General features: G+C 38.9%; 3 protein-coding genes across 5 annotated transcripts in view; 1 reads left to right on the top strand and 2 right to left on the bottom strand.

Moving 5' to 3' along the window:
• Nucleotides 1-4,496, bottom strand: part of arhgap10 (Rho GTPase activating protein 10) — a 48,388-nt gene extending 43,892 nt beyond the window's left edge. For 2 of the 3 annotated variants that reach the window (XM_051386047.1, XM_051386049.1), the window contains exon 1: nt 3,892-4,494. In XM_051386047.1, coding sequence (XP_051242007.1) covers nt 3,892-4,045 — 154 coding nt within the window. In that variant the 5' untranslated portion in view covers nt 4,046-4,494. Of the gene's footprint in view, nt 1-3,891 lie in introns of all 3 variants that reach the window. The other variant, XM_051386048.1, reaches the window with a different exon arrangement.
• A 2,650-nt stretch (nt 4,497-7,146) lies between these two features.
• On the top strand, nt 7,147-19,020 carry prmt9 (protein arginine methyltransferase 9). Its single transcript, XM_051386045.1, has 14 exons — nt 7,147-7,367; nt 7,610-7,689; nt 8,462-8,661; nt 8,763-8,911; nt 9,059-9,295; nt 9,832-9,999; nt 10,118-10,220; nt 10,653-10,762; nt 10,970-11,162; nt 12,590-12,773; nt 14,445-15,126; nt 15,214-15,367; nt 17,483-17,605; nt 18,314-19,020. Exons 3-14 carry the CDS (start codon nt 8,464-8,466, stop codon nt 18,554-18,556), a joined length of 2,544 nt encoding a protein of 847 aa, XP_051242005.1. The 5' UTR covers nt 7,147-7,367; nt 7,610-7,689; nt 8,462-8,463; the 3' UTR covers nt 18,557-19,020.
• A 37-nt stretch (nt 19,021-19,057) lies between these two features.
• tmem184c (transmembrane protein 184C) lies at nt 19,058-24,514 on the bottom strand. The gene is made up of 10 exons (XM_051386050.1): nt 23,887-24,514; nt 23,255-23,385; nt 23,125-23,161; nt 22,801-23,006; nt 21,925-21,999; nt 21,731-21,824; nt 21,455-21,567; nt 21,177-21,276; nt 20,861-21,032; nt 19,058-20,748 (listed from the first exon to the last, which is right to left on the bottom strand). Exons 1-10 carry the CDS (start codon nt 24,001-24,003, stop codon nt 20,438-20,440), a joined length of 1,356 nt encoding a protein of 451 aa, XP_051242010.1. The 5' UTR covers nt 24,004-24,514; the 3' UTR covers nt 19,058-20,437.
• Between the last annotated feature and the right edge of the window lie 3,268 nt (nt 24,515-27,782).

Genomic DNA, 27,782 nt, shown 5'->3' with positions numbered 1-27,782 from the left:
TAAATTGTAATCAAAATTGTGATTTCATTTGTCTCCTTTTATCATATGTTCTAGTCACTGGGAGCACAACATGTAGGCCTTGTGGGATTATTTTTATAATCGATTATTCTGCCCAATACTTTGTCAGTCAATTGTTTGGCCTCACGTCCCCAGAGCCAAAGACAACTTCTTCAAAATGCTTGTTTGTGTTCAAACAACAAAAAATGCAAAATATTAAGTTTACTATCATATAAGAAATGCCAAGAATCCAGCAAATGATGGGCCTTTCTCCTCCTCCTGACTTAAGCGATTAATGGAAAACATACAGTTGACAGCTACTCAGCCCTGTTTAGCCTAGCCTTCAATAAAATGAGATAAGATATCAAAGTAGGAAACACCCTTTATATATATATATATATATATATATATAAAAAGGGTAGTAGTATATTGTGTTTATGGCTTGTTAACACTGAAAACAGCAGAGTATTTTGCTGTGGCAGTTAGACAAGTGGCTCTACTGCTGCTTTCAGCAAAGAGAGTAAACACCTCATGATTACAGTGATCAAAGAATGTCAAAAACAGTCATTTGACATTGGTAGAAGGGACAGGAAGAAGCACAGCAGTCCCAGTGGGAGCGTATGACCAGACTCCTCCTTGTCATATTCTCATTATAAGCAAGAGGCCCACACAGACCTAACGAGGGTTAACAGACTTGATATTTGATATGTGTGACTATGTTGGACACAAATTTAAAAAAGTGACGCACGGTTTAGCTATAGTCAGGTTAGGCGCGAAACACAAGACGTGACATGTCCTCCTGAAACGAGATATGGCCGTATCAGTTTACACCAACATAGCTGAGCATCAATATCAGCTCATCTGTGAGCAACGGCTAATACCAGAGTTCACCGTAGTGCTCTGTGGAGGTTTGCCTGGTAACGCCACGTGACCGCAACAACTAAGGCTGAGGAAAGTGACAAGTAATCTCACAGCAGGTATATTAAACATAGCTAGAAAGTCAGGATGCTTAATTTACTGTTTACTTGAAGGTTGCAAATGGAAACAGTGTGTTATTTAGGCAATGCTGGACACAGGGTATGATCACTTTGCTTGAAAAACTACTGCCCTCCTGATATTTTCACACAAACTAATAGATCTAAAGTTGTGATATGCGTATTTAAGTAGTAATTTTTTGGGGGGATATTCACCGTGATGAGAGAGGTCAGAGCAGAAAAGCAACCCTCACTCATACTAACAGCTACAATAGACCGCAAGTATGCAAATGACATGCTTAGCGTCACAATAGTACAGTAGGAAAGTACAGGAGGACAGTGTGACGCAGAAGGAGCTACGGCACCATCAGGCCACGCCGGGTTCCTCTCAGGTTAGCTACTGTAAGAGCAAGACTGAATCTACAGAGGAGGTGATTGAGGAGAAAGCAACGTGCTTAAACAGCTTGAATCTATAGATCCACCGTGCCTGGTGTCAACAGTACAGGTTTTCACTTGACACACCGTAGGGCACCTAAATAGCACTGCTGCTGTTTGCTTTCTACCAAATCTTGGAGCACCTGCTGTTTCAAGATGTGAGTGACAGTGATTTCAGTTCACTCCACAAACCAGCAATGACCTCAGATTTTCCAGGTGTTGAGAACAATGAAATGTTGCATTACATCAGACTAAACTCGTAAAATGACTAAAGCAAAAAACTAAAATAATATGTTTTAAATTTGCACAATCTTTTGATAACACAATATGATCATATTATCATGACACGGTAAAATATAACATTGTTTAAGCAGCGTAGGGATTCCTGGCACAACTTTACTGCCACATTTGGCTTGTGGCCTGGACCCGAATGAATGAATATTACATTGTTTCCAGACCATAAAAGTGCCACAAAAATCTGCTGGAAAAAAAACTGTTTGACACGAAGAAGAAGTCAGCTTGAACTAAGATCCCTGTGGAATCTGTGCCTTGAAGAAATTAGGCTGTCCTAAAGGCAAAATGAAAGACATACCTGACGTACCTGTGACTAACTAGCATTATCGAAACACACACGGTGAAGTAAGTCTGGTGCTTTTAGAGTAGAAAAAAACATGTTGTGTGACGGTCCAAAGCTCTAAGCAATTGTAGCACTGCTGCTGGGACACGCCTGGAGCCTATCTGTCAACACAGCATTGATACTACTGTATCATTAATGATGTGCTTAAAAAAACAACATTAGTGTCAACTGTTACATTCCCACAGGACTGAAATTCTTTGCTGGTTATTTTTTGAAGACTTTAAATATTGTTAGGTCACGTTCGACAATAAATCTTTCAGAAACTTGAGATGTTTAATAGCATTTTGATTGGATACAATCATATAGCATTATATAAAGAGCCTAAAGGATTTTCCAACAAGACACATAACAGCAGTCTATTTCTGATGACTGTTAAAGTTTAAGCAACAAGGTTATTATAGTTTGGAACTAAAAAACTAAAGAGTTTGTGTCGATTTGATCTGTTTACGGAGACTGGAACATCTACTAAACTAAAACTAAAACATTTTAAATAACAGAAGCCAAACTGAAACAAGCAAACCAGCTCTGGAAATTACCTGAAAGTAAACTGAATTGAAAAACCCCCAAAAACTATTGAACAAAACATAACTGTAAGATCTCTGATAAGCACTGGGCACCTTGAGGCGAGCCCTGCCCACAAGACTAGAGTTCAAAGAGATAACAATCTAATAATTTCAACCCAGCTGAGGTGTGTGTGACTGAGAGAATAAAGAGCAGAGGCGTTATCAACAGAACTCAGGGCCAAGGTTATTATAGTTAACTAAAGTAAAATCTAAAACCAGCTGTGAAGAAACTGAAATATAAAGAACTGAAACGACATTGTGTACTTGGAAAACTAATTGAAACTAAATTCAAACATACAGGAAATGCTTTAAGTTTTAGTCTCTTAGTCTAAGATTGGGCGTATATGTCAACACAACAAGCACGATGAGGCATTGGTGCATCTGTTTATTGAGGCTGGGATTACCACATGACTGTGAGTCAACTGTCTTCATCAAGAGTTGTGATTGCATAGTAATACCTATTCTGAGCCTCTTCAATCTCGCCCCCTAGCAAAAAAAAAAACCCCAACAGGGCTGCACGGTTAATCTAAATATTATCGAGTGCAATAACCATCTCACAGAAGCTGCAATGATTCGATGAAGGTAAAATGTATGACAAACAGCATTATAATGAGGTACTGTAGTGCTGCATGGGATGTCCTGGTCTACAGATCCTGTTCTCCAGATGTAAGAAATCATGTTCATCTTGTACAAACCCCAACAAATGTCCCATCCTCATGATTTTTTTTATAGTTTTTTGAAGTGAAAATGAAATTTGTGATGCAAAAATGATCATTCCCACAAAGCGTGAATCATATTGTAATTACAATATCTGCAAAAATAAATGAACACTGAAACTAATATAACCTAAAGTAAAAACCAAACATTGTTCAACAATAACAACAAAACTGAAACCAGCAAACCCCCACTCTGGAAAGTACCTGAAGTTACAATTAAAAGAAAGAAAGAAAGAAAGAATAATACAAACTAATGCAAAATACAAAAACATATAATAACTCTGCTGGGCCCTTTGGTTCAGGAATTATATATAATATTATTTATACAATGGGAATAACTGTGCAGAATACAAAACAAACTATATTCAAAAAGACCACACCTTCACCTTGTTATCATGCCTAGTCTCTCATAATAATCTCATCATCTATAACTCTTAAACAAGCTGTTTTCCCCACTCACAACAAAACCAAATGGCAAAACTGAGCAGCACCATCCAGACCTCTTCACAAGGCAAGTGCATGAGTTTTCTGACACCTTTCTTACAGTATAACGTGAAAAATCAACTTACGCTTTGTTGCATTGATGAGGTTCTTCCCATCTTTGTACAGCTCTTTGATAAATCTGTTAGTTTTGTCCAGCTCTGCTTCGTGTGCCTTTATTTTCTCCCTGAAGCAGGGGCTGTCCAGATAGCATTCACTAAATTCCAGCGGGTGTAGTCCCATTTCTGACAGATTGATAGCTTCGTTTTTACACAGAGAGGAGGTGGGAAACTACTCTAAAATGACACGTACTTTCTAGCTTTAAAACAACAACAAAACAAACTAGACTTCCACAACTACAGTACCACTTTTCTTCGCTAGCAGAGAAAACATAGCTACGTGAAGAAGCAGCAGCTAACGGTGGTTAGCATGGCAACTTCTGACACAGGCGCATGGGTGTTGTTCCACAGTTGTCAAATAACGAAGGAAAAAAAAGGAGTCGCTAACAGGTATAACGTGTTGAGGGTGATAAAAACACGCTCTCGGCTCAAGTGTTCATCGGAAGCCGGTTCACAGGAGTTGTCAGAAAGTCATGGTTGCTGTATCCGATTTTTCCTTGCTCCATCAAGCGCACTCCACCTAGAGAAGTGACAGATTGAGAAACTCTGCTGACATCTGTGTGCGTGTAGCAAACTTCTCCCAAAGAGTGTGTGGTGGGTCCAAGATGACGACGTCGTATGTGCTTCCGCTTTCGCTTCGCTGCCCGCTGAGCACTGGTTCAAAATATGTCATGAGTAGTAGAAGTATTCTGATCTTTTTTTTGTATATATATATATATATATATATATATATACTGGGAGCCCCGGTGCATAAAATGCAATTAAAATGATATATATATATATATATCATTTTAATTGCATTTTATTAATTATTTGTATGTATTTTGAGGCTTTTTGCATTTTTTTTTACACAGAACAGCTGAGGATAGACAGGAAAGGGGGAAAGAGAGGGGATGACACGCAGCAAAGGGCCACAGGTCGGATCCATGGCTGCTGCATCAAGGACCCAGCACATGGGGCTCCACCAGGCGAGCCACCGGGGCTCCCAGTTTTATTGCATTTTATAACAAGAATATCCAGCGACAAAAAAAAAAGACAAAAACAATAAAAACAAAAAAAAAAAAAAAAACGGAAAAAAACAACATACATTAACATGAGAAAGGCAGATATTTGGTTATAATAATGTAGTTTGTATTAGTACATGGCAAAAATTACATAGCTACAGTACAAAACGATCATACTCTTTTGAAGTTAGGTTGCTCTCTCTGGACATATATCCACTAAAGCTGTCAGATTGTTCCTTAACCAACTTATTTTTATAGTTCAGTCTTCCCAGCATCTTTTAGCACGCAACAATTTCTATAATTTGTTCCCTCCACATCTTTAGTGCAGTTTGGGACTCTTTTCAACATATTAGAGTCAGCCGAGCACATTATTAATCCAATTGTTAATACTCTAAATGAAAATGTCCCCAAGGAGACGTATCCTTGGTGAAATGGGAAGTTTACCGGGTGAAGTATTTGGATCTTTTACTTATGTAAAAGTAGATAAATAGATTCTTTATTGTCCTTTCCAGGATATTTGTTGCCACAGTCTGTACATAATCTCATACGTATACACACAACATTGACACAAGATCTAAACACAGCACATTTGTACATACATGCAGGTATTTATAAGGTACAAAACTTCTGCCATAGCGAGCTCATTTACAGGCCAGCGATCTGTATCTGCGCCCCTGGATGAGAGCACTGTAAACAATTGATTGAGGGGGTGCCTGGGGTCGTGTGCAATGATGTGTGCTCTGCGTGTGATGGGGTTGCTCTTGAGGTCTGACAGGTTGGGGTTCGGGAGACCAATAATTTTAGAGCCGCTGTTTATCATGCGTATGAGTTTGTTCCCATTGGACGCAGTTAACATGTTAAAGAAACAGGTGGAACAGTATGAGGAGAATGGGTTGTATAATACTTTCATAAAGCAGCAGCAGATAGGTGGCGGGCAACAGAAAGAGCCTTGACTTTGTAGATAGCAAAGAGTCTTTGTTGGCAGTGTTTGTGAAGCACTCCACCATCTCAACAGCTTCATTATTGATGCAGGTGGGACTGCGGGTGGAGATGGGGGCTGTGCTGTGGGTGCTGAAGGTGTTAAGCTACAGTTCTTGTGACATTCAGCTGCAGATTGTTGTCTGTGCGCCACTGTGTGAAGTGGGAGATGGAGTCTAGATAGCTTAGAATGGAGTTATTGTCATTATCAGAGTATTTGATGTATGTGGTGATAGGTGAGGGCCTGGTACAGTTATTGGTGTGTAGAGGGTTGACAGGAAGTACAACCTGCACTTGTACAGTTTACAGAAAGGTATAAAGTGTGCAGTATGAAAGAACCATAGAAAGTACCTTAGGGTGTGCAAAGTGGCCCGTAACCATGGCAAGGGAAACACAACAGAGAAGCAGAGGCTCTCCAACAGAACAATCAAAGTGGAAAGCATTACAACAAAGATCAAATCTGAGAGCAGGCCGATGTTATTTCCGTTTGTATCCTTCAGTTCCTACAGCAGCTAGACCGTCAAGAATACCAGAATCCAACTCAAAACCAATCCCAGGTATCCAAAAAGTGCTTCCTACCAAGCTCCTCAGTCAGATCATCACAAACGGTGGACGGGCTACATGGCAAGGTTATTATGGTTAACTTAAACTAAACTAAAAAGTAGAATTAGGTATGAAAAAAACAATTTAGTTAACAGAAATAAAAATAAATACTAGAAAACTTGGTGTTGGCATTGGTGCATGTGTTTAATACTGGGATATCTACATGACTGTGAGTCAACTGCCATTTTTATTGTAATACCCATTCTGAACTTCTTAAATATTATATATTATAATAAAAAACTAATACCAAAACTAATAAAACCTCAAATTAAAACTGAAAGTAAAACAAAATTAAAATGACGAAACCCACTCTGGAAACTTCCTGAAACTACTTGAGCTGAAAATGAAAACTAAAAACTTATAAAATCTACAAACTTATAATAACTCTGCTACAAGGTTGAGCGACCATCAGCCACCTGTGCGCGCATTAACAAGCTGCACACACACACACACACACACACACACTATAAAGCACTGACAATGGTCTCTCTTTTTGGAGTGGGCAAATAATTCATACTTAATCTACTAGAATGCCACAAGCCAGACATTAAACGCGGGTAAATCACATTACGGAAGCGTTTTAATGGGTGTGAATGATCTTGGTCTCTTTCTACACTTTGATTGTGCTTCACGACTCGCCTGTGATTGGTTTCCTAAGAGACTAATCTAAGGCGGTAGCGTTGACTATAGCGTAATTTGTAAATAAACACGCAAGATTATTATTTACCGTGTTTTCTACGGTTAACGCGTGCTGCTCGTAACGTAAAATCTAATAACCGTGAAAACAACGGAACCTTTTTTCCAGTTACGTGTTTTCTTACCGAGCTGTTGCGGCGGGCGGACACTTTTTCTTGTTTAGCGGTAGGTGATGCATGATGCTTAGCAGCAATGTGATTTACGGGTTTAATCAACAACTAGCCGTTGTAACGTGAATATAAACAGAAACAGGCATTAGTTATTATTCATGATTCATCGCAGCGACTGTCAGAAGAGCTTTTCTTTTATCATGTGAGCCGACGGAAGGACTGCTCACAGTTAATGCTAACGACTCTATTGGACAGAATAACCGAAATGTTATGATGTTTGCGTGTTTGTTCAATTAGCAACGACACCTTAACGAACATTGACAGCAGAGGGGATCGTTCCCGGTCCCGTACCTCACAGCCTGGGATCTAAAGACACAGTAAGTCGAGATAAATGGTCGGTAATGCCTGTGAGTTACTTAGCATTTTTTAAATTTATTTTTCTACTAATGAGCAGTAGCTTATTTATGTAGTGTTTCCTGTTTATGTTGACGTTATTGATTACAGGTTTGTCTTAAATATAGTAACTAATATTGTGGAGTAACAAACCTTAAAAAAAGATAAATAAATGGAACCCCCTATTCAAAATTAGATTTATTTTATTATTTGTTTAGGGTTAGTTTGTGTGTATTTAGCACAAACAAATGCCACACACAACAGCGTGTATAGCCTGAGCTATTACACTTGCAATGCCCCAACCCTAGATAATAATAATTAATATAAAAAATTAAAGTAAAACAAAAAATTTGAGCAAGAAATAAAAATAATTGACTTTGATGAATTTGTTTTTGTCTTTTCCTGGCAGGAATTGGCTGCCGTACAGTACAGTGTCATATGTGGGACCTTAGTACTATTATAAGTACGAATATGAATACAAATACGAAACATTTCATAAAAACATTCATAAAATACTAGTCTACTCTATGCACAACATCATATTAACGTACTGTGCAAAAAAAAACTGCAGCAAAGTTAAGAGCCACTTCTCTGTATCCTAGCAACAGGAAGCTTCTAATATATATATATATATATATAATCTTAGAGAAAGTCTTAAAGTTCATCATACATACTACTTCCCTAAAATCTGTACATTGTATTATCAGACATTATCGTTTCCTAATAGATTCTCCACTCCTTTTTTTTGTGTGCAAGGGATGCCTAATGCCAGTGCAAGGCCGAAGCACGGCAGGAGGGCCCGAAGGCGACGCAGAGAGGACCCTGCCAGGAACGAGCTGGTCTCTAGTTCCCTAGAAAGTGCCCAGCAGTGCCTGTTCAACCAAGATTATGGAACTGCGTTTGTGCACTACCTTCTTGTCCTCAACCTTGCACCAGTGTTTAAGGACTTCGCAAAGGTAATGACTGTTTACACACGAAGCAGTCTGCCAGCAGCAGAGTGTTTTTACTGCTGCACAATCGAAAAAGATGTCTAAATTTTGTGAAATCTCCCCTTTAGGAGTCCTTTAGGTTCACTCTGTTCAAATGGACAGAAGAGCTGGACTCTGTGGGCCGCATTCAAGACCTCTTTGACTGTTATGAACAAGCGCTGGAATTGTTTCCTGCTGATGAGGTCATCCTGAACAGCATGGGTGAACACCTGTTCAGGTATTACCCTCATTACCATGCATCAGCGCTCCTGTAATTACTGTATTATCCTGTAGTGTTATATTATTTAGATGAATTATCTGCTTACACTGTTGTTGTGGTTTTTTTTTTTTTTAACTATATTGTGATTTTTCTTTTCTTATCCAGAATGGGCTTTAGAGACGAGGCTGCGGGTCATTTCCATAAAGCCTTGAAGCTGAGACCAGACTACCCAGAAGCCAGGGAGAACTTCTACCGTGTGGCCAACTGGCTGGTGGAGCGCTGGCATTTCCTAATGCTCAACGACCGTGGGAGGAACCGGAAGTACCAGCAAGCCATTCAGAAGGCTGTGCAGAGTGGCTGCAACACTGTACTTGACATAGGTACTGGCACTGGGATCCTTGGGTGAGATATTTTCCATGAGAACTTTTTACTCTCTAAGTTATGGAGTGTATTTATTTTTTAAGTTAGAAATTTTTATGAGCCCAAACCCACACTCCCCTTTTCTCATTTCTCAATTTTGTCCATCCTCGATTCCTTTGCCTGTCTCCTCTCCCTGAGTTTTAGTCCCTCCCACCTGAGATGCGAGGAGACACAAGGAGAGAGGAATCAAGGCAACAGGCTTTTAAAAAATTAGACTTTGCTTCGGAGCTGCCATTTTATCATCTAAGTAACTAATATAAACTTATAAGAGAAAAAGAAAATTGACATTTATAGAGTCCTGCTCCTGCCATGGTTTGTATATATGCAGCTGTGTGTTACGCCTCTTATATGTGTAATGCATGCCAAAAAGACTTAAAGTTTACACTCCGGCAAAGCCTTCTCTCCTTTAGACGCATTTTAGTAATTAAGACTACTTATTGGTTGCAAGTTTATTCTTTTGACTACAGCTAGAATAGGGCCTGTACTATTATTCTGAATTCCTGGTTCTCTCTGTTAAGTATGTGCGCTAAGAAGGCGGGAGCTGCTGAGGTGTACGCCTGTGAGCTCTCGAAGACGATGTATGAGCTGGCCTGTGAGGTGGTGACTGCTAATGGGATGGATGGTTGCATTAAAATCCTCCATATGAAGTCTCTGGAGATGGAAGTGCCAAAGGACATCCCACACAGGTACAATTCATGCCAAAACTATTTTACATTAATCCTGCATGAAATGTTATGAAATCCATGGTTGTGTTTACCAAATGGTATTTCTCATGTTTTTCATTAAATTTTTTTTTTTTCTTAGAGTGTCCTTGGTAGTGACGGAGACGGTGGATGCAGGATTGTTTGGAGAGGGCATCATAGAGAGTCTCATTCATGCCTGGCGCCACCTGCTGCTACCTCCACAGGTAACGTAAATTATTAAACACAAACACGGAACAGGAAACAGAACTTTGTTCTTCAGTTGCCACAGTGCAATATTCATATTTTTAATTAGTTGCCGTTTGCCACTCACAAAAAGGGTTGAAAATCCTAAAAAGTCTTCAGAAATCTGAAAAAGAATGTTGTAAATAATGATGCCAGATGCTTTGACACAATTCAGGGTGTGGGTTTGGAGGACTCGGAAGACCAGGTAATGAAATGTTTGAGCCTCTCAGAGAACAAAAGTAATGATGGCTTCAAGGCAAAAAGGTTTATCCCCAGGAAGTTGTTTTTTAAACATCCAGCATAGTGCAGATCTCTTTGGCAAACTGAGGCAAGTTCCATGATACCTGAGCTGAGTGGTGACATTTCACAGCTGTTATGTGTTAGTTATAAGCACATGTTTCTTGTCCTAAAAGAGAGGCGAGAATGAATTCCAGGAACAGTCTGCGACAGGACGGGTCATCCCTGCTGGAGCAACAGTGTTTGGTATGGCTGTCGAGTGCCTCGAGATCCGCAGGCATCACAGGTAGGCCCTGGACTCTGTCCTGTGAGTGGGCTTTGTGTGTGTGTTTCATATAATCACATATCAGAACAGCAAAAGAAATTGCTTTCCATCCATTACATTCTTAGTTCTTATAAATGATTTTGAGACGAACAGAAGAAGGTGCTTTTAATAAGCCTAGCACAAAGTGTCGGGACCCCTCATTAGATCGCTGTTTGTTGTTTCACACAGGCTTTGCGTGTCAGAGGTGGGCAGTCTGTCCTTGGCTGCAGCCGGGGAGCTCCGTAGCCCAGTGAGCTGCAGCTCTGAGCCGGATGACTCCATGGAGCCTTACACCACTGAGAGACTTAGCAGACTGCCAGGGGGATATAAACCTCTCACAGAGCCATTCACAGCCCTCAACATAGATTTCAACAACGTGCAGGTGAGCAGAAACGAGCAAGACAATAGATGCTGATACACTGTGGGAGACTTTCAGAAATGATTACTGAATTTATTCAACTAAGATTAATTGAACTACTACTTTTAATGCGTTTTGACTTTACTTAACTTTTGCATGACCTTTGTGTCTGATATTCAGTCAAATGAGAAATCCTAATGTTCAATTTGCTGCATGGAGTCAAGCAGAATGTAACTCTGAGAAAAATAATTAATTCACATGACCATATGTCTATTGGTCCCAGGAAACTAACGTATTGGCTGCCTCACAGGCTAAAATATTGCACATCAGTGGCCACTTACTATTTAGCTACAGGCCTGCAGGGATTGTTGCCTGATTTATTGGCTCCCAGTCCACACCTGGCAGATTGGAGAGGCAGTGTTTATCTGCCAGGCATTACCTGTAAGATCATTTGTTGAAATTCACTGCTAAGAACTAGGGACTTTGAGACAGACTTAGCCTGAACTGTGATAATGTGTCTAGGATTAGACAGTGATACTCTGTATTGTCATTCAGTTAGTTATGTAGTACCCTGGCATATGTTTCACATTAGCATAGAAAATGAATTGTGAATCCCACAAATATGAAAGTAAGCAGGACTGAAAAATAATAAAAGTTTCCCTTGCTGCATTTCATTCTTCCACATTTGGACGGTTTCCATTTGTATTCTTGCAATCTTCCATTCAAATCCTATTTCCATGACCAGCTTTAAACCTCAGGGTTCAAATGACTTCTCATATAGAATATAAACAGACCTTGAAATTTTCCATCATCATTTAATTTCTGTGTGATTTTTAGCTATTTTAAAATAGCCCCTGGTTTACTTGCAAAGTGCCACATTACATTCATTTAGCTGGCGCCTTTACCCAGTGTGACTTACAATAAGTGCATTCAGCCTTGTGGATACAACAATCACCAGAATCACAGTACATCAAACCTATGTTATGTAAAATATGCTGAATTGCTTCAAGTGATACATTCACAACAATAAGAGAATAAGAAATGCTTTCTGTATTACACACAATGCTGTTGAGAACTCCTTGTGACAGAGATGTGTATTCATGGTGCTTGCCAGCAGCAAGGCAGGCCGGATTTAATATCATATCGGTGTTATTGGACTGGATGAAAATACAGTGGGTTTGGAATTAGATTTGTGATTTATGAAACCCGCAGTATATTTATACTCAGTGTACAAAACATTTTTTTTTACATAACTATCCCCAGTTTTACAAAAACAAGTTGGGCTTTAAAAGACCAGTAACGCCCAAACTGTCAAATTCTCAAATACCCATATTGCACTTTTTTGTACTATTTGTACAACCAAACCTGATTTCGATGTTTGCTGTTTTAGCCGATATCACTGTATTAACTCCACTGTCCCTTTTTTAACTGTTTGTAATGGTAACCTTTAGGAACTGGAGGGGCTGAGCTCCAGAGAGGTTCAAAAGATCCACCTGCCTGTCACTCAGGAGGGGGAACTGGATGCTCTGGCTGTGTGGTTCCAGCTCCACCTGGATGAGGAGAGCAGTCTGTCGACGGGACCCCAGGAGGACACCTGCTGGGAGCAAGCCATCTACCCTGTCCACAGCACCAAGGGTACGATTCAGTGGACACACACAGGGAGACACAAACAAAATTTCACTGTGATGTTTACTGATGTCCTTTAATTGTCGCAAGCTTTTTCATGACTTTAGCAAGTTTAGTTTGGTCTATTTTCTGCTCCACTTGTATTCTCCACTCTGAGTTATCATGCATTTCCAGCTTACATCAATTGAGGGCAGTGTATGTTGTAGATCACATACAGTATTTAACGTTTTTATCATTACTAATGTTATACTTCAACCTCAGTTCATTTTTGACCAACATTTCTGACTATTTTTAGTTGCTCTCCATGGGAAAATATTGAGAATAATGTATTGTAATAACAGGATGATAGCACCTAAAGATTTAGCTCCCTGAAGACACTTTATTACGTAATTATCATCACTGAAGTCCACAGTATGTCAGTGTAAAAATTACGGTACATTTGCAAGATCCATTAATGAAATTCACTATTGTACTAAATAATTATAACACACATTTTTATGATATTTAAGGAGTGCAATAAAGCTATTATACCAAACTGACAGGAACTGCAAAAAGTTTAAACAGGGTCCCTAAGAGAACTGTACATTCTTTACTTTGCTATTATGCTAGGCCGCTGTGAACTTAATAGGCTCCGACATGAGGTGACATGTTCCAGTTGGCATTGCAGAACATCATCTTTCAGACAGGGCTCAACAGCATTTCACTGCACCGCTAATTGGCGAAGGCAGCGTCAAGGGAGCCGCCACCTTTCCCGGTGATCACCAACATCCGTTTCCCGGGCCGCTGTGACGTGTGCGCCGTGATCGCCTGTGACACTCTTTAGTGTTCATGAAATTCTTATAGGCAATAAATATGCATTTTTCCCAAATGCCCCTGACGAGCCGCGCACTGACATGAAGACATGAACAGATGTTATTCCTGTAGGAATCCTTTCTGTGCCTCTCCCCCTCCCTCTGTGCACCCAGTCCCCTGAATCTCATTTCTCTGTCGGGCTCACTCTCTCCCTTTCCTTTTCTACATCTACTGCTTCTTCTTCACTCTCTGTTTCTCTCTCTTTCTACCCTTTTAACATTTGTCATGCCAGTGTCAATTTTATTTATACAGCCCAAAATCATAAATTTGCCTCTAAGGGCTTTACAATCTGTACAGTAGCACCCGCTATCCTTAGATCCCTGTCAGCATGACATTATAAATAATTAAGTAATTATTTATCTGTATTTATTTTTCCCTTACTGTTTGTCATTTCAGGTGTTTAGTACGTTTTCTTTTTAGTTTTTTTTTTTGTTGAATTCACATAAGTCTAGGACTGAATATCATTTGGCATTTTTCCATACTAGTACTGATATAATACCTTAGTCTTAGTACTGATACCGGAAAAGCCTTTTTTGATACTTAACTCTAAAAAAATATAAAGATGTTTTTCTACACTATCCTTCTTTAAATGCCATCTTCGACTAAATGAAAGTCTTAAACTGGAAAAAAGACGATTTAAATCAGGAACTCTGATTTTTAAAAAAAAACCACTGTAAGTAAACAAGATTATGACCTGACATCCAGTGCCATTTTCGGTACTTGACAGTTTTCAGTTACTGTGCTGCAGTGCATTTCAGTTTATTGAGTTTCACATGGCTCTAGTATAATCAGGCCGAGTCACTGGTTCCTTCTTTTGTTTCTTTTCAGGTTTTCTCCTGAAACCTCTAGACGAGCTGATTGTTGAAGTCTCCTGCCGAGATGCCTACCTGAGGCTCTGCAGTGTCGCTGTGCTGAGAGACGGGCACGAAATCCGTTTAGACAAGCGTGTGGATTCGCAGTACACCGGAAACCCCATTTCAAATCAAAACCCAGAGGCGGAACTGTGCAGTGCGCTAGCGTGCCTTCAGACCAACCAGAATCAAACAAAAGACTTCAGCATGCTGGAATGTTCAGAAATGGCGCTCCTAAACAACCATGATTACCATCAGAGCTTTTGCAGCGCACTGGCCAAACTCATGTCCCAGCTGAAGGTTAAATGGCAAAACCAAGAGCGAGGATCAGGTGTTCAGTCAGACTCTAGTGACCTGCTCTATGTCCTCGATGTGTCAGAGGGCTTCTCTCTGCTCTCCCTCATCGCTGCCAGCCACGGCCATGTAAAAGCGTACAGCTCTGTGGAAAAGAAGAAGCAACAGGAAGTCTTAAAGAGACTGGCCCGCTCCAATAATATCCCTGAACAGCATCTAGAGTTCTGGCTCAACCATGTGGACGACGAGCACGGGATACTGCAAAGGCCGTCCAGAGAGAAACTGTGGAGTGCCATCATACTGGACTGTGTAGAGACTTGTGGTCTCATTAGACAGAAGTTGATGGAGAAAGCCTCACTGGCCAGGTAAGGGGAAGTGGCCAGAGTGGGGCTTGCAGAAAATGTGTTATGATTATCAATTTAGGTAAAGTATACTTCTATGATCTATACTAGGTGTCTTCTGGAGGAAGGAGGACGTATTTTCCCAGAAAAGATTGTGGTGCATGGTATGCTGGTGGAGTCAGACACGTTGCTGCTAGAAAGTGCCGTCCAGGGCCAGGAGCCAACACTGGGATTCAATATTGCCCCCTTCATCAACCAGTTCACTGTAAGTATACCTACCCTACTCTGTAGATTTTACTCTTGTAACTAATGGCCACTGCAGGGTTTGCTGTAGGTTAGGCCATGCCCACTGACCCCCTTTTTTTATTTTACTTTTTTTTTTTTTTTATCTTGAAAAAAAGCTGTAGGCCACCATAACTGAGGCAAATCCCAAAGGAAGGGTTAGCTTGCTTCTCTGTATTTTCATAGAGAAAAAGTTACATCTTGAGCGACTAAGCAAAACAGGGAAAGTTGATGGTGCAGATCGTGAAATGGCAGTTGAACCGCAGTGACTTTTAAATTAAAACAACATTGATCAGCTGTTGCAGTGCTGTCAGTGACTGGTTCAAACTGTCAGGTGATATTGGTATGGCTTGATGGTAGCTTATCACAGATGTATTGGTTTAAATTACGACAATTTTCAGTGCAGAAATGTCCACCGGGGGGCACTGAAGTTTAACTGTAGTGTAAAATGTCCCACTCACTACTAATCCTTGTTGCAAATATTTAATAACCAAATGTATGGGATCCTTATCAAAAATGTTTATCTATATATGTTAAAAAATTTATATTGGCCGATACATTGTTATTGATGTTGATCTCACAAATCTCGCACATTGAGTTTCCATCTAATGAAATGAAAATTTGAAATTAAAAGGCCATCTCAAAGGACGTCAGTTGAGGTTATTCATTTTCATCATAAAATGTATTCTTACTAAGTAGTGTTTTTATCGTATTTTTTTTTTTCATTGTCGAGCTGAAACTTTATAATAACACGAGTTGCAAAATCTTTCTTTTGTACATCTCGGGCCACTCATATTTTGTATTCTGTCTCATGTTCCTGAGGCAACAGTCAATATTGACAGTTTTCACATACAGTATGCTGTGTTTGTAAGCTTGCATCATTCACATTCAAAGTTCGCCCATTAGGTGCAAATGTGTTGCCTGTGGGTTTTGTTAAATATGATTGACATATAGTGCAATACTACAGAGGCACAGAAAACAATCTCAGAACAAATTTGACTTGCCCTGGTTAATCAGCCAGACTGTACATCCAGTTATTTATTTTTTTGTTTCCTACCATGTCTAGGCTGTCTTTTGTTGGACAATGTATTTCACTTGGAATACTAAGGTCCAGGACTGCGTTTTCTGTTGTGCACTCCTCTTTGATGTCTCTTCCCAGCTGCTTTAAAGAAGCTGTGAAAATCCCTTTGAATTCTTTTTCTTTATTTGGTCTGGAAATTATTTTTCCAGCATCATGTTTGTGCTCTAATTCCGCAGGCCCCACACGGGACAGTCGTTTGTTTTAACAGATGTTGTCTTTGAAGCCCTCAGTGGAGGGCACTTTTCTAGCACAACTGTCACACAAGACACAACACACAGCTTGGCCCAAGACATTCCTACCTGAATCCATCAGTACACATTACATCAAGCACATCAAACAGCGGGCTCTGAGGTCTACACAACTGTGACAGGGAGGAGGAAAGATTCTTTTGTTCTGCAGTAAAGGAAACAGTGACACTTTCTGTGCTGCCACTTTGGTTTCTCCCTCAGCTTTTAAGGCTGATGCCCTGCAGCCACGGCCTGTCTGTTAGGTTTGGAAGAGTTTGAGGTGGAAGATTAGTTTTCCAAGCATCAGTGATTGAATGATGATGATCCACTAAATTACAACCTAATGTGGATAAATATTGGTTTTTGAGAAGGAGTGCCAACAACTGTGAGACTTCTGCCACTTTTTTTTTAGTTTTCATTTTAAAAAGTAATATAAAAATACAGCCTTACTTATATTTTAATACACTGCAGCAGTGTTTCTCTTTCTGAGCCCTTTTACTAAAAAATAATGTAGCCACAATGATAAAGACTTTATAACAACGAAACAGTGTGCCTTGGTCTTTGGAAATCCATTCCCTCTTTTGTGGACAGTGGTTGCCAACCTGGGCATCAGGAGACGAGCACCTGTTTTGTGTTACATCGCTGTCAGGTCCAAGTAGCACTTCCTCCCTGGTCTTTTATGGATTTTTATAATATGTAGCTCCTTACTGATCATGTCAGCAGATAGCCCTTTGTTTTATCTGCTGCAAACAAACTCGCTGACATTATGTTTGTCTTTTATGTCCTTTAGGTACCGGTCCATGTGTTTTTGGACTTCTCCACACTGGAGTGCAGGCATCTTAGTGAGTGTGTGGAGCTCTTTGTTCTTGACCTAATGGATGCCACTGCAAACTACACTAACAGAGAAGTAAAGGTAAGGCATACGTTATTTCAATTTGTTTCATAACAGAAGTTATCTCAGGACACGTTTTATATAGAGCAGGTCTAGACTGTACTCTATGAAATTAGCCTAATGAGATAATTGGAATTAATATTATTAAACTGTCTTTAATAATGTGCTGTGCTGCAACAGTACTGAACTGCTGAAACCTGAATTCATATATTGACTTTGCCAATATAGAAAAGCAAAAATCCCATAGCTACTTTCTGGTACATGAACATGTTGCACTAAAAACATAGAAATAAGTCATACTGTGCACATCTCCCTCACACTGACTTAACTTTACCTCCTAACTTTGTATTTTTGGTTTGAGATAAATTCAGCACTAAACCACAGTTTGAATTTTAAAACTTTTTGTCATGAAACAGTTGGAAATAGTTTAGCTTTGGAACATTAAAATGTTTTCCAGTCACCTCCACGTGTTTGTTTTAACGTTCATTCAGTGGTTTAAGATGATGTGCAATATCCCCAGATGCTCATAAATATTAAATGCGAAAAATTTAAACAACTTATTGGTCAGGATGGAACAATGAGCTAATTTAATTGTACTTTTTCATATGTGTCATATTATTTTTAAACAGGAGCAAAACATGACTAGTTATTTACAGGTATTTGACAGGGTACAATATATTAGTAGCTTACTGTTCTCACGTACCATTAACCGTAATTCCTGTTTCCCAGGTTCAGGCTACTTCTGCTGGCAGAATAACTGCAATTCCTTTCTGGTACCACATCTACCTGGACCAGGAGATCAGCGTCAGCACCCTCAGCAAGAACTCTCACTGGAAGCAGGCGGCTGTTGTGCTGCAGCAGCCCCTGGAGGTACAAGCTGGTGACTGGGTCCGCCTCGCTGTGAAGCTTCACAAGAGCACCATCTCCATGTCAGCCCATATAGACAATGAGACCAGACCAATGGAGCAATGATCTTACACTGTAGTTTTGCGACCAATTTAATTTCTATGTATTTTATGCCTCAATCAAAGAGGTTATTGACACTTAGGGGAATGCTTTTACCGTTCTGGTATCATTTAAAAATGTACCTCCAGTGTCATTTTCCATAAATGTAATACCAGTCTTCAAGTTTTCCCAGACATATTGGATCTCTATTCTGAGATTAAGTAGAAGCCTGCATGACCAAAAACCCTTGTAAGTTCCAGTGGGAATCTGGGTAACTATGATCTTAAAGAATTTACCACAATGAGTTATATTCAAGTTATGTTTTTATTTCTAAATTGTGCGATCTGATCCCAGGACATTTATAATTTGTACTTACACTTATATAATATTTGTAAGTATATAACATAAAGATAATGGTTCTCCCTTAATTATGGGCACAGTTGTTTTTGTAAAGATGTTTGTTGTTATCAATAAAAGCATTTCAACAATAACTTTGATGTTTTCTTAATAAATTCAAGAAAAAAAGCATTGAAAATGTAGCTATTCTTATTTATTGAAGAGACTGTCAGAAATGGAATTAAATTAACACGTGGAACATTTATATCAGCTCTGATGTAATCCTGTCAGTTTGATTTAAAAAAATAAAATCCTGTAAGGCAATGTAACATTCTCTAGCTGGACATGATGCAGATAATGCTGTTGATTTTATGACACAAACTGATATCTTACACTGTACATTAAACATGTCAATATCCCTGCACAGATCCATGGACGTACCGCAACAGAAGACCTTGGATAATCTATGGGAAGAGTAAATGGCTTACGTGAAGTAGCTGCAAAGTTCTTCCAATTTAAAGGCTAAAAACAATAGAGAACATCTCCGCAAATAAGATGAATAATAGCAAATGATGAAAGAAAGGCATCTGAGATGACTAGTGACATTTCTATTTAGTCAGTCATTTCTATTTAACACTAGAGTGACCTGTATGCAGTAAAGCGTAGATAGAAATGAACTAGAATGTGCTGATTGTACAGTTTCAGACTGAATTATGTATGGTGTTTTAATACTGTACTTATAGTATTTATTCATACCCTTAGGAAATACATGGTATTAATATGTTGTCACGCTGTTGATCAGGACGTATCTTTCAGCAGGTAAAGCTCTAACCTACTCTGAACTGTGCATCCCCAAAATGTGTTGCTTCTGCTCTTTTCATCCCCTCTTCTACCCGGTGATTTACATCTACAGGATAGGGAAATTTTGTTAAAATCTAATGTGCTTTCGTGTAGTAGATTTTAGATAAGAAGATCACTCGTTTCAATCGATGTGTTTTAAAATCCCTAGTGAGTGAAGAAAAAAAAAAGTTATTTTAAAAATTGCATATTTCTCTTCTGTCACATCTGAGATCATGATATGACTGATATGACACACACAAAAAGAAAAAAATTAAAGGATACATATACATGATTCACTCTGACTTCAGGAGGCTTTTTGTGGTATCTCATCTCAAGAAACATAACAGCACAGAGACTGGGTTCTTTGAAGAGAAATGTGCTCTTTGGGACACACATTAAAATTGACCAAAGGTTTCTCCCAATTGCAATGAATTAAAAACCATTATGACTCCCTAGAGACAACAAAAGCTGCATAAAATGATCATCAACGAATCACTTAGTGCCGTATCTTCACTGAACATTCTTGGAGCTGTCACTGGCAGAGAGGTCCACCTGGTTCTGCATTTGCTGGCAAACTTCTACTATTACTTTGTTGATGTGCCCTTTCAAACAACAGTTTATTTAATGTTGCTTTCACAAAGTCATGTCTAAAGGAACGTGGCAAGGCTGTAATTAGGTCCTGCCCAACCATGTCTGGTAGAGTCCATTAGTGACATTAGCCTTGGTGATAGGCTAGGTGATCACAATGAGATCTGCCTCTGTTGGTTCCTTGGTTTGGTTGGTCCTTTCTTCTTCCTGGGTTTCTTCAGGTCTAGCCTCATATCCTTCATCCCAATGGGCTGAGCTGAACCCAGCGGGGGCTGACAGAGAGTGCGGCGGGAGGGTTCTGCCCAGGCCCTCATATTGACCTCTGGGTGAAACGGGGTTGGATGCCACCTCTGCGATGGCATCTTGGGAACCTGAAGAGAGCAGGCCCGATCGCTCACCGTCATTCTCCGCCTCACCGAAATAAGACTTCCTCGGACGACCCATAACTGTTCTCCCTGTCAATGAGGACAAAAAAGTCTTTACTGTCTCTCTCGATGTTGGAGAATATGGCAGAGATAATTAAAACACACAACTGTTCAAGTACTCCAGTAGCCAGGAGGCACTTACCAACATTGCGGACTTGTTCAGAAATGTCTGCTCTGACATCAGAGATGTCCCACATTGCCATGAAAGAGTCAAAGCAGGAACCCTCCTCAGCCTCCTGGATGTAAGGCTTGTAGGTGAAGCTGTAGTGATGGGCAATGGCTGCCAGAAACATTTCCACACAGATGACAAAATCCTGAGGGAAACAGGACAGTTTGGTGCGTTTGGTTAGGCGGTTGTTTTTCACACATCTTTAAAAAGTCACATTTTATCAGATACTTTAAAAAAAAAAGTCAACAATGAGGAGGCCACAGTCTTAACTAGATACACTTTAGCTTACCTGTAAGCCAGTAGCTACAGCCTCCACACTTTTCCAGTCCCATGTATGTTTCTCTGAGATAATGCCCACTTTCACCAGTAAAGCAATGAACACAGCTTGCCTAAAAGAGTTTACAAAATAACCATTCTGAGTAGCTACCACACAATCTGATATCTGATAGTCTATGTAAGTCAAGAAACTGTAGCCATAGTTCACCAACATATTGAGTAAAAACAGCTGATGCCAAGTTTTAGAAATTTCCGGGTTATGTCATTAAGTTTGAACACACTGGTAATTACCAGAAAGAGACGAAGACCACCATTTTTACACATAGGAATTTGCCCACTGGTTTGATGGGACTCAGTTCCTCTCTCAGAGCCCTGTAGAACAGCACCAGGCAGTACATGGCAAACTAGATCAAGAGAAGACAGACAGAGAAAAATCTAGTTCAAAGGCGGCTTGTAACATTGATCTTATCTCCTCACGCGCTCCCAGGCCCTAATGTATGATACAGTCCTTACTTGGCAAATACATTCAGACTAATTCTAAAAATAAAACAACAGTAGCAGTATTACCAGCTGTGACATATTGTTGAAGATGACCAGGTATGTCCATGCATTTTTTGAACTAAAATTGCCTTCATCATACACTCCACACAGCTGACAGATCCTAAAGAGAAGAAACAGTCACAACCGACATATACAAATACAAATATATGTACAAATATCAGAAAATAAAATTCAGTGCATGAAGAGCAGAGCTTACTCACAAAGCAATCACTGTTGTGACGGGTCTTACGACGGTGTACTGCAACACACCCAATTTGCATCTCAAAAGTAAAACCCTGTGGAGGAAATGTATAATTTGAATTTGAATTTAAATTTAACTGATTAACAACATCTAATTTTCTATCCCAAAAATATTGGTAAAATATATTGAATTTAAAATCAAATAAAATTGCTAATGTTCTGAAGGAGAACAAATCATAACAAACAAGAACTGATCGTAAAAAAAAAAAAAAAAAAAAAAAAAAGCTCTTGACAAAATTGACTGCACACAGGCATGTTAACCAATTATGGATGTTGCCTGACTGAGGATAATTTGAAGCTGGTGACTGTCCGAGATCTGTTGACTTTAGGAAAAAAAAGGAAACACTTCCATCTCAAAGTAATTTTCATTGCTACTTTTCTTCAAACCTACAAATAAAACTTTAAAACACCTAATTGAAATCAAATAATATCGAATGGACAATGTTCATTTATGCAAAAACACCAATAATAAAACAGATAAATCCATAATATTGAAAAGCAAGTTGGATCTCTAATTGTTGGAAATTGAAGAAGATAATAAGGCAAAATGACTATGGTCAGTAAAGCTGAAATGTTTAAGTCAATGTATGGAGGGCAATTATTAATTTTACATCAAATTCCTGACCAGTGCAGAGTAAACATTTGTACAGTTGTACAATGTCTTTGTTTCAACAAGTAACAGTACAGTGTATCCGTTGGAAAGTATTAGTTTGGCAGGAGGATATTGCTTAAGGTTTTATGTATACAAGTTTGGTGTAAAGAGTCCCTCTTGGATTGCATGTATGTGTAAATAGTCCTTATTTTTAAAAATGTTATAACTCTAAAAGGAACCTTACTCTCCCATTGGCCAGGGCGGGCAGCAGCAAAGAGGGGGCAGGTGTTTCTGCTGCTCTTGGACTTCCAGCATCAACACCAGGCTGGGGTACTGATTTTCCAGGTAGTTAAGCAAGAAGGTCATGAAGTTGTAGATGACGTAGGCTTCGTAGCACTCTCTGCACGTGTCCACATAAATTGCTATACCGGGGTATTTTAATGCAATCCACTGCAAGATTTAAGAAAAAGAGAAAGATTACATGGAAAATGAGGATGAAGGCATTTATTTATGTTTACATACAGAATGTGTAGCACGGTGGATGTGATTGTTATAATAGACAACTCACACTGTCCAAGCTGTAGATCGGGACCATCCATAAAATCCTAAAAAACAAACAAACAAAAAACAAAATAAAAACAATTAAAAATCAGTTTGACACTATTGCTCATGGACGACCTGATTGTTGACATCTTTACCTGATGATAGGTTTCTGAAGCTCTGGCTGAGTGTAGTGAACCAGATGCTGGAGGATTCCCCATAATGATATGGGTATGGTCATGAAGACAAATATCCCCGCAATGAACCATGCTTTATTGTGAGTACCAACCTGTCATTACATGAAAAGAAACAGGCAACACCGTTAACATACATTAAACTTACCTATGCATTTAAGTTTGGGAACTACCATTTTAGCTACCTAGAATGTAATGTTTCTACACTAGTATCAGGGATGGAGGCAGTATTCAGATCCTTTACTCAAGTAAAATAGCAATACAACTTAATTTCAAAACTGTATTTAAAGGAAAAATACACAAGTGTTATGGCAGGTTGCTGGACTAGAGTGAGGAGGAAAGACATAAATTCTACAAATTCATGAAGTTGATTTGTTTATTAAAAATAATCACATTTCTGAATACTTTAAAAAGAAAATCAGACTTCAAGGACTCAGTTACAAACTAGTCTAAGTGCCTCAACACTGTATTTGTAGTGCCAAAGAGGACCAAATGTGCTAAGTAAAGAGTTCACCACTGTGTTAAACCAACAAGGCTCCCACAAAATTAAGCAACATGACAATCAGATTATCAATCAATCAATTGATCGAACTGACCCCTGACTTCTGCAGTTCCCAGATGCACAAGGGCAGGACGACTAACAGCAACAATATATACAGCACGACGACCAGCGGCCTAATCCATCTTCTCCAGTTCCCACAGGAACAAGGCATCTTGACATGAAGACGTTGTAAAGGCCTTTAAAACCGGCCGCAGGCTCAGTGACACAAACAATCTCTCTCTCGTCTATCAAAGGTTCGCGGACGCTCGACACATTTTCACGTTAGCTTCGCATTGTCCCCACCGACCACAAACAGCCGTCCACTACTAACTAGTCCCAACATGAAACCGTGGCTCTCTCAATAACGTGAAGTTTCATTCACGTTGGGACAAAGCTGCTGGGTAATTACCGGCTCATATGACTCGGTTTTAGCGAGCTATGTGGCTACCGTTAGCTTTGTCATCTGTTTCACCATGTAAACAAAACAAAGCAGAAGAGGCTGAGCTGAACCGATGAGAGTGACGTTATCTCCGGGTCTCCCGACTCGTTACATCACTCCACGCTCCTGATGGACGGACCCTTAAACGTATTTCTTGTAGGTTTTGCGTTGGTAAAAGTTTTCCAAAAAGTAATTGCTGTGCAGAGTGTGTACTTCCTGTTGTTGCCTCGAGTGTAACGTTAGTCCCGCCTATACTCTATAATCTGATTGGTGGAGTCGAGGCAGATTTGCTACAGAGTCTGACGTTACTCGTGACTAGTTCGGTAGCACTGCACTCTCGTTGACCACGTCTGTGCTTTCGCCAGCAGATGGCAGTGTTTTACCTCAATGTAACTGCAGTAGCGCAGGTTTGAAAACGACAAGACTGCTCACCATGTTTTGTCAGCATGTTCTTTTCATTATGTTCTTTCCCAAACTATTGTATAGGTCTAACCAGCCAGACCTTGTGAAAGTTTGGCCTTTAATTGGGCATGTGATTGTGAGGTTACCGATGAAAATGATAATGGTTTTACTCCCATTTTAATTGAAATTACTATAAAGAAAGCACTGCCTCATTTTTTTACAAGAGACTTGTCCGTATTGGCAAATCTAGACTAAAATACAAGATATCAGACGTAATAATTCTGCTTCTTTTCCCTCTTGAACATTTAATTCTGTTTGCCCGAAGTGACCCGAAATGTGCACAGTCTGTACTTTATGTAGGCATTCAGTTTCTGTAACTTAAACATTTCCCCATTGAAACATACAATAAACATAATATGTTAACAACTGCTTATGAAAATGTGGGTGTAATTTGTTGAAGTGCAATGCAATCAGTTAAAATCAGTAAAACTGTACAGAAAAAACAAAGGTGTTATGACTTAATTCTATTCAAATGTCCTAGTAAGCCGTGACAATGTGACAATATGCCAACGTGCACAATACCAAGAGTCTGAAACCAAAGCAGCAAAATGGATTTCAGTCATCATTCATTTTATTGTTTACACCTGGGCTTTTCCTACAGTAACATGTACAACTACAGTGAAGGAGAAAGGCCTATTAGAGCCACTTCATTAAAGACTGCATCATATCCAAAATCAAGGGCCAAATCAGTCCAATATATCAGTTAGTGTATTGTTGTACCTATAATTTGTTATGTTAATTATTTTTTATCATTAGACAAATATACATTTCAATAATTCATGGAATTTATTTTAATTCCGATAATTAGGTTTCATTGATCCAATCCAATCCAGTCCACTTTATTTATATTGCACGATTTTAACAAACACAAGGTTTCCAAAGTGCTGCACAAAAGATAAAACAGAATAAATAGATAACACAATAGAAGCACAAAAAATGATGAAGTACATAATAGAAAGATAAAAGCAATAAAATTAAAATAAAATAAAATAAGTAAAATAAATAATAAATAATAATTGATGTTTTACATAAAATGGGGGACCTTTCAATGATGCGGTCAAGTATAAGAATTACTGGCTGTTGAAGCAAAACAACCATCATCCATTGTTTCCATCCCTTTAGATACGAATTTATCTCATGGAGACATAACCCCACTAGCAATTTACCCTGTTTTTTAAGGTTGTATTATATATATTTTTTGTTTAAACTAAATCCTGCATTAACAAAGTAATTAAATAACACCAATTAGAACCTCCTTCTTACCTTTTGCTCTTGTGTGCACGTGTATGTGCACATGTTTGAGTGTATTTGTGTCTGTGTGTCTTCCTGTAAAATGAGGGGAGGCAGAACTTTCCTTTCTGTTGCACCATATCTCCACTGCCCCACAGTCACAGAAATCACTGGTTGTAGCAGGACAGATTGTTCATGAATTTTGAATTGATCCTTTTGGCTTTTATGAATTAGAAATGGTCTTTGCCACAAGTCGTGCAAGCGAGTGCCATGGTGGATAGCTTGGAGGGATTGCCATGCAAAGTGGCATACAGGGTATAGCCATGTAAGGGCAGAGTAGATAAACATATGCTGTGTTTGATCAGACCCAAAACATATTTTAGCATAAAGGATGTGGCGTCCATTATGTCTCACTAAATCATAGCCTTATTTATAGGGTGAAGTAACTCGTACAGTATGTGCCTTGCAGGAAACACACATAGAAGGAGTAAGCAGAATGGATAGGACTGAGGAATAATAATAATCAATGCACAACAAAGGAGGAGACATACTGTCTGATTCCTGAGATATAATGTATCAGCCAAAGTGCACCTCCTTTGTCAGAGGAAAACACAAGTCTGCAACTGTTCAACAATTACTTATTTATCTTAATACGTCTGCCATAGGCCTTTGTGTCAGGAAATGTTCAGACTCACTGAGGGTGTTCACTTCAGTTCATCTGTTCCTGAACAACAACCCAAGTGACAAAGGATGGAGTCAAAGAAGCTTACAGAAGTCATACAGGATGATTATCTAAAAACAAGAGTTACAAGGACAAGGATAAGTCTGGTAAAATATATATTTATATATACTGTATCTTTAGAAAAATATTAAAAACACACAATGAGCCACATTTTCCTGCATGAATATAGTTAATTCTTAGTCAGTACTACATACACTGTCCTGCTGCTGTATACCAACCAGAGCACCAAATATGTTTCAGTGTTGGGCAGTAACTCATTACCAGTAATAATATTATAGTAATAATATTATTTTCCCCAGTAACTAGTAGTGCAACTAATTACAAATAAGTTTTGATATTACAGTCATCCCCCCAAAAATAATTAGTTACAACATTACTTTTATTGTCTTACTTTTACTGATTTGAAATCCAACAATCGAATCACATCCTTGGATTAATTTTTGTAATCATGAATGAAACTAGCTCGGACCATGGAAACACTCAGATTCAGCGGCTGGAAATATTCCATTACTTTGATTTTGACAAACAAAACTGAATTTAAAATGTTGTAAGTCTGAATTTGGGGGAGAAAGGACATAATTACTTATTTTTTGGGGAGTAGCAGAAAAGTAATATAACTCGTAGTGTTACAAATTACTGTTGGCAGAGAGTAATAACTAAAGTAACAGTATAACTTTTGAAAAGAGTAGCAAGTAATGAGTAATAAATTAAATATTTTGAGTAACTAGTACAACACTGGTGCCTGAAAATAGTGCCCAACATATTATTTACTCCTTTTTGACTTAATGTTAATACTAAATGCAGATGTTTTAGGAAATTAAGCTTTTTTTTTTAAACACTAAAGTGACAGAGATTAGATTATTATCATGATAACATAATCATAATTATTATTATGCAAAATTTAAAATACTTTACCCATAGCCTTACCCTTAAAGTTCAAGTCATACTGACTTGTAAATTGGTGGATAGTGCTTCTGTCATTCCCACTCTACACCCTGTATGCCTGTTCATGTACTATATAACTATGGTGGTCTAGTTTTTGATCAAAAGTAATGTAATTATAACAAATCCACATCCA

This window comes from Dicentrarchus labrax, unplaced genomic scaffold (genome assembly GCF_905237075.1).
Source record: "Dicentrarchus labrax unplaced genomic scaffold, dlabrax2021, whole genome shotgun sequence".
Classification (NCBI taxonomy): Eukaryota; Metazoa; Chordata; class Actinopteri; family Moronidae; genus Dicentrarchus; species Dicentrarchus labrax.
This window is presented reverse-complemented; position numbering and strand designations above follow the sequence as displayed.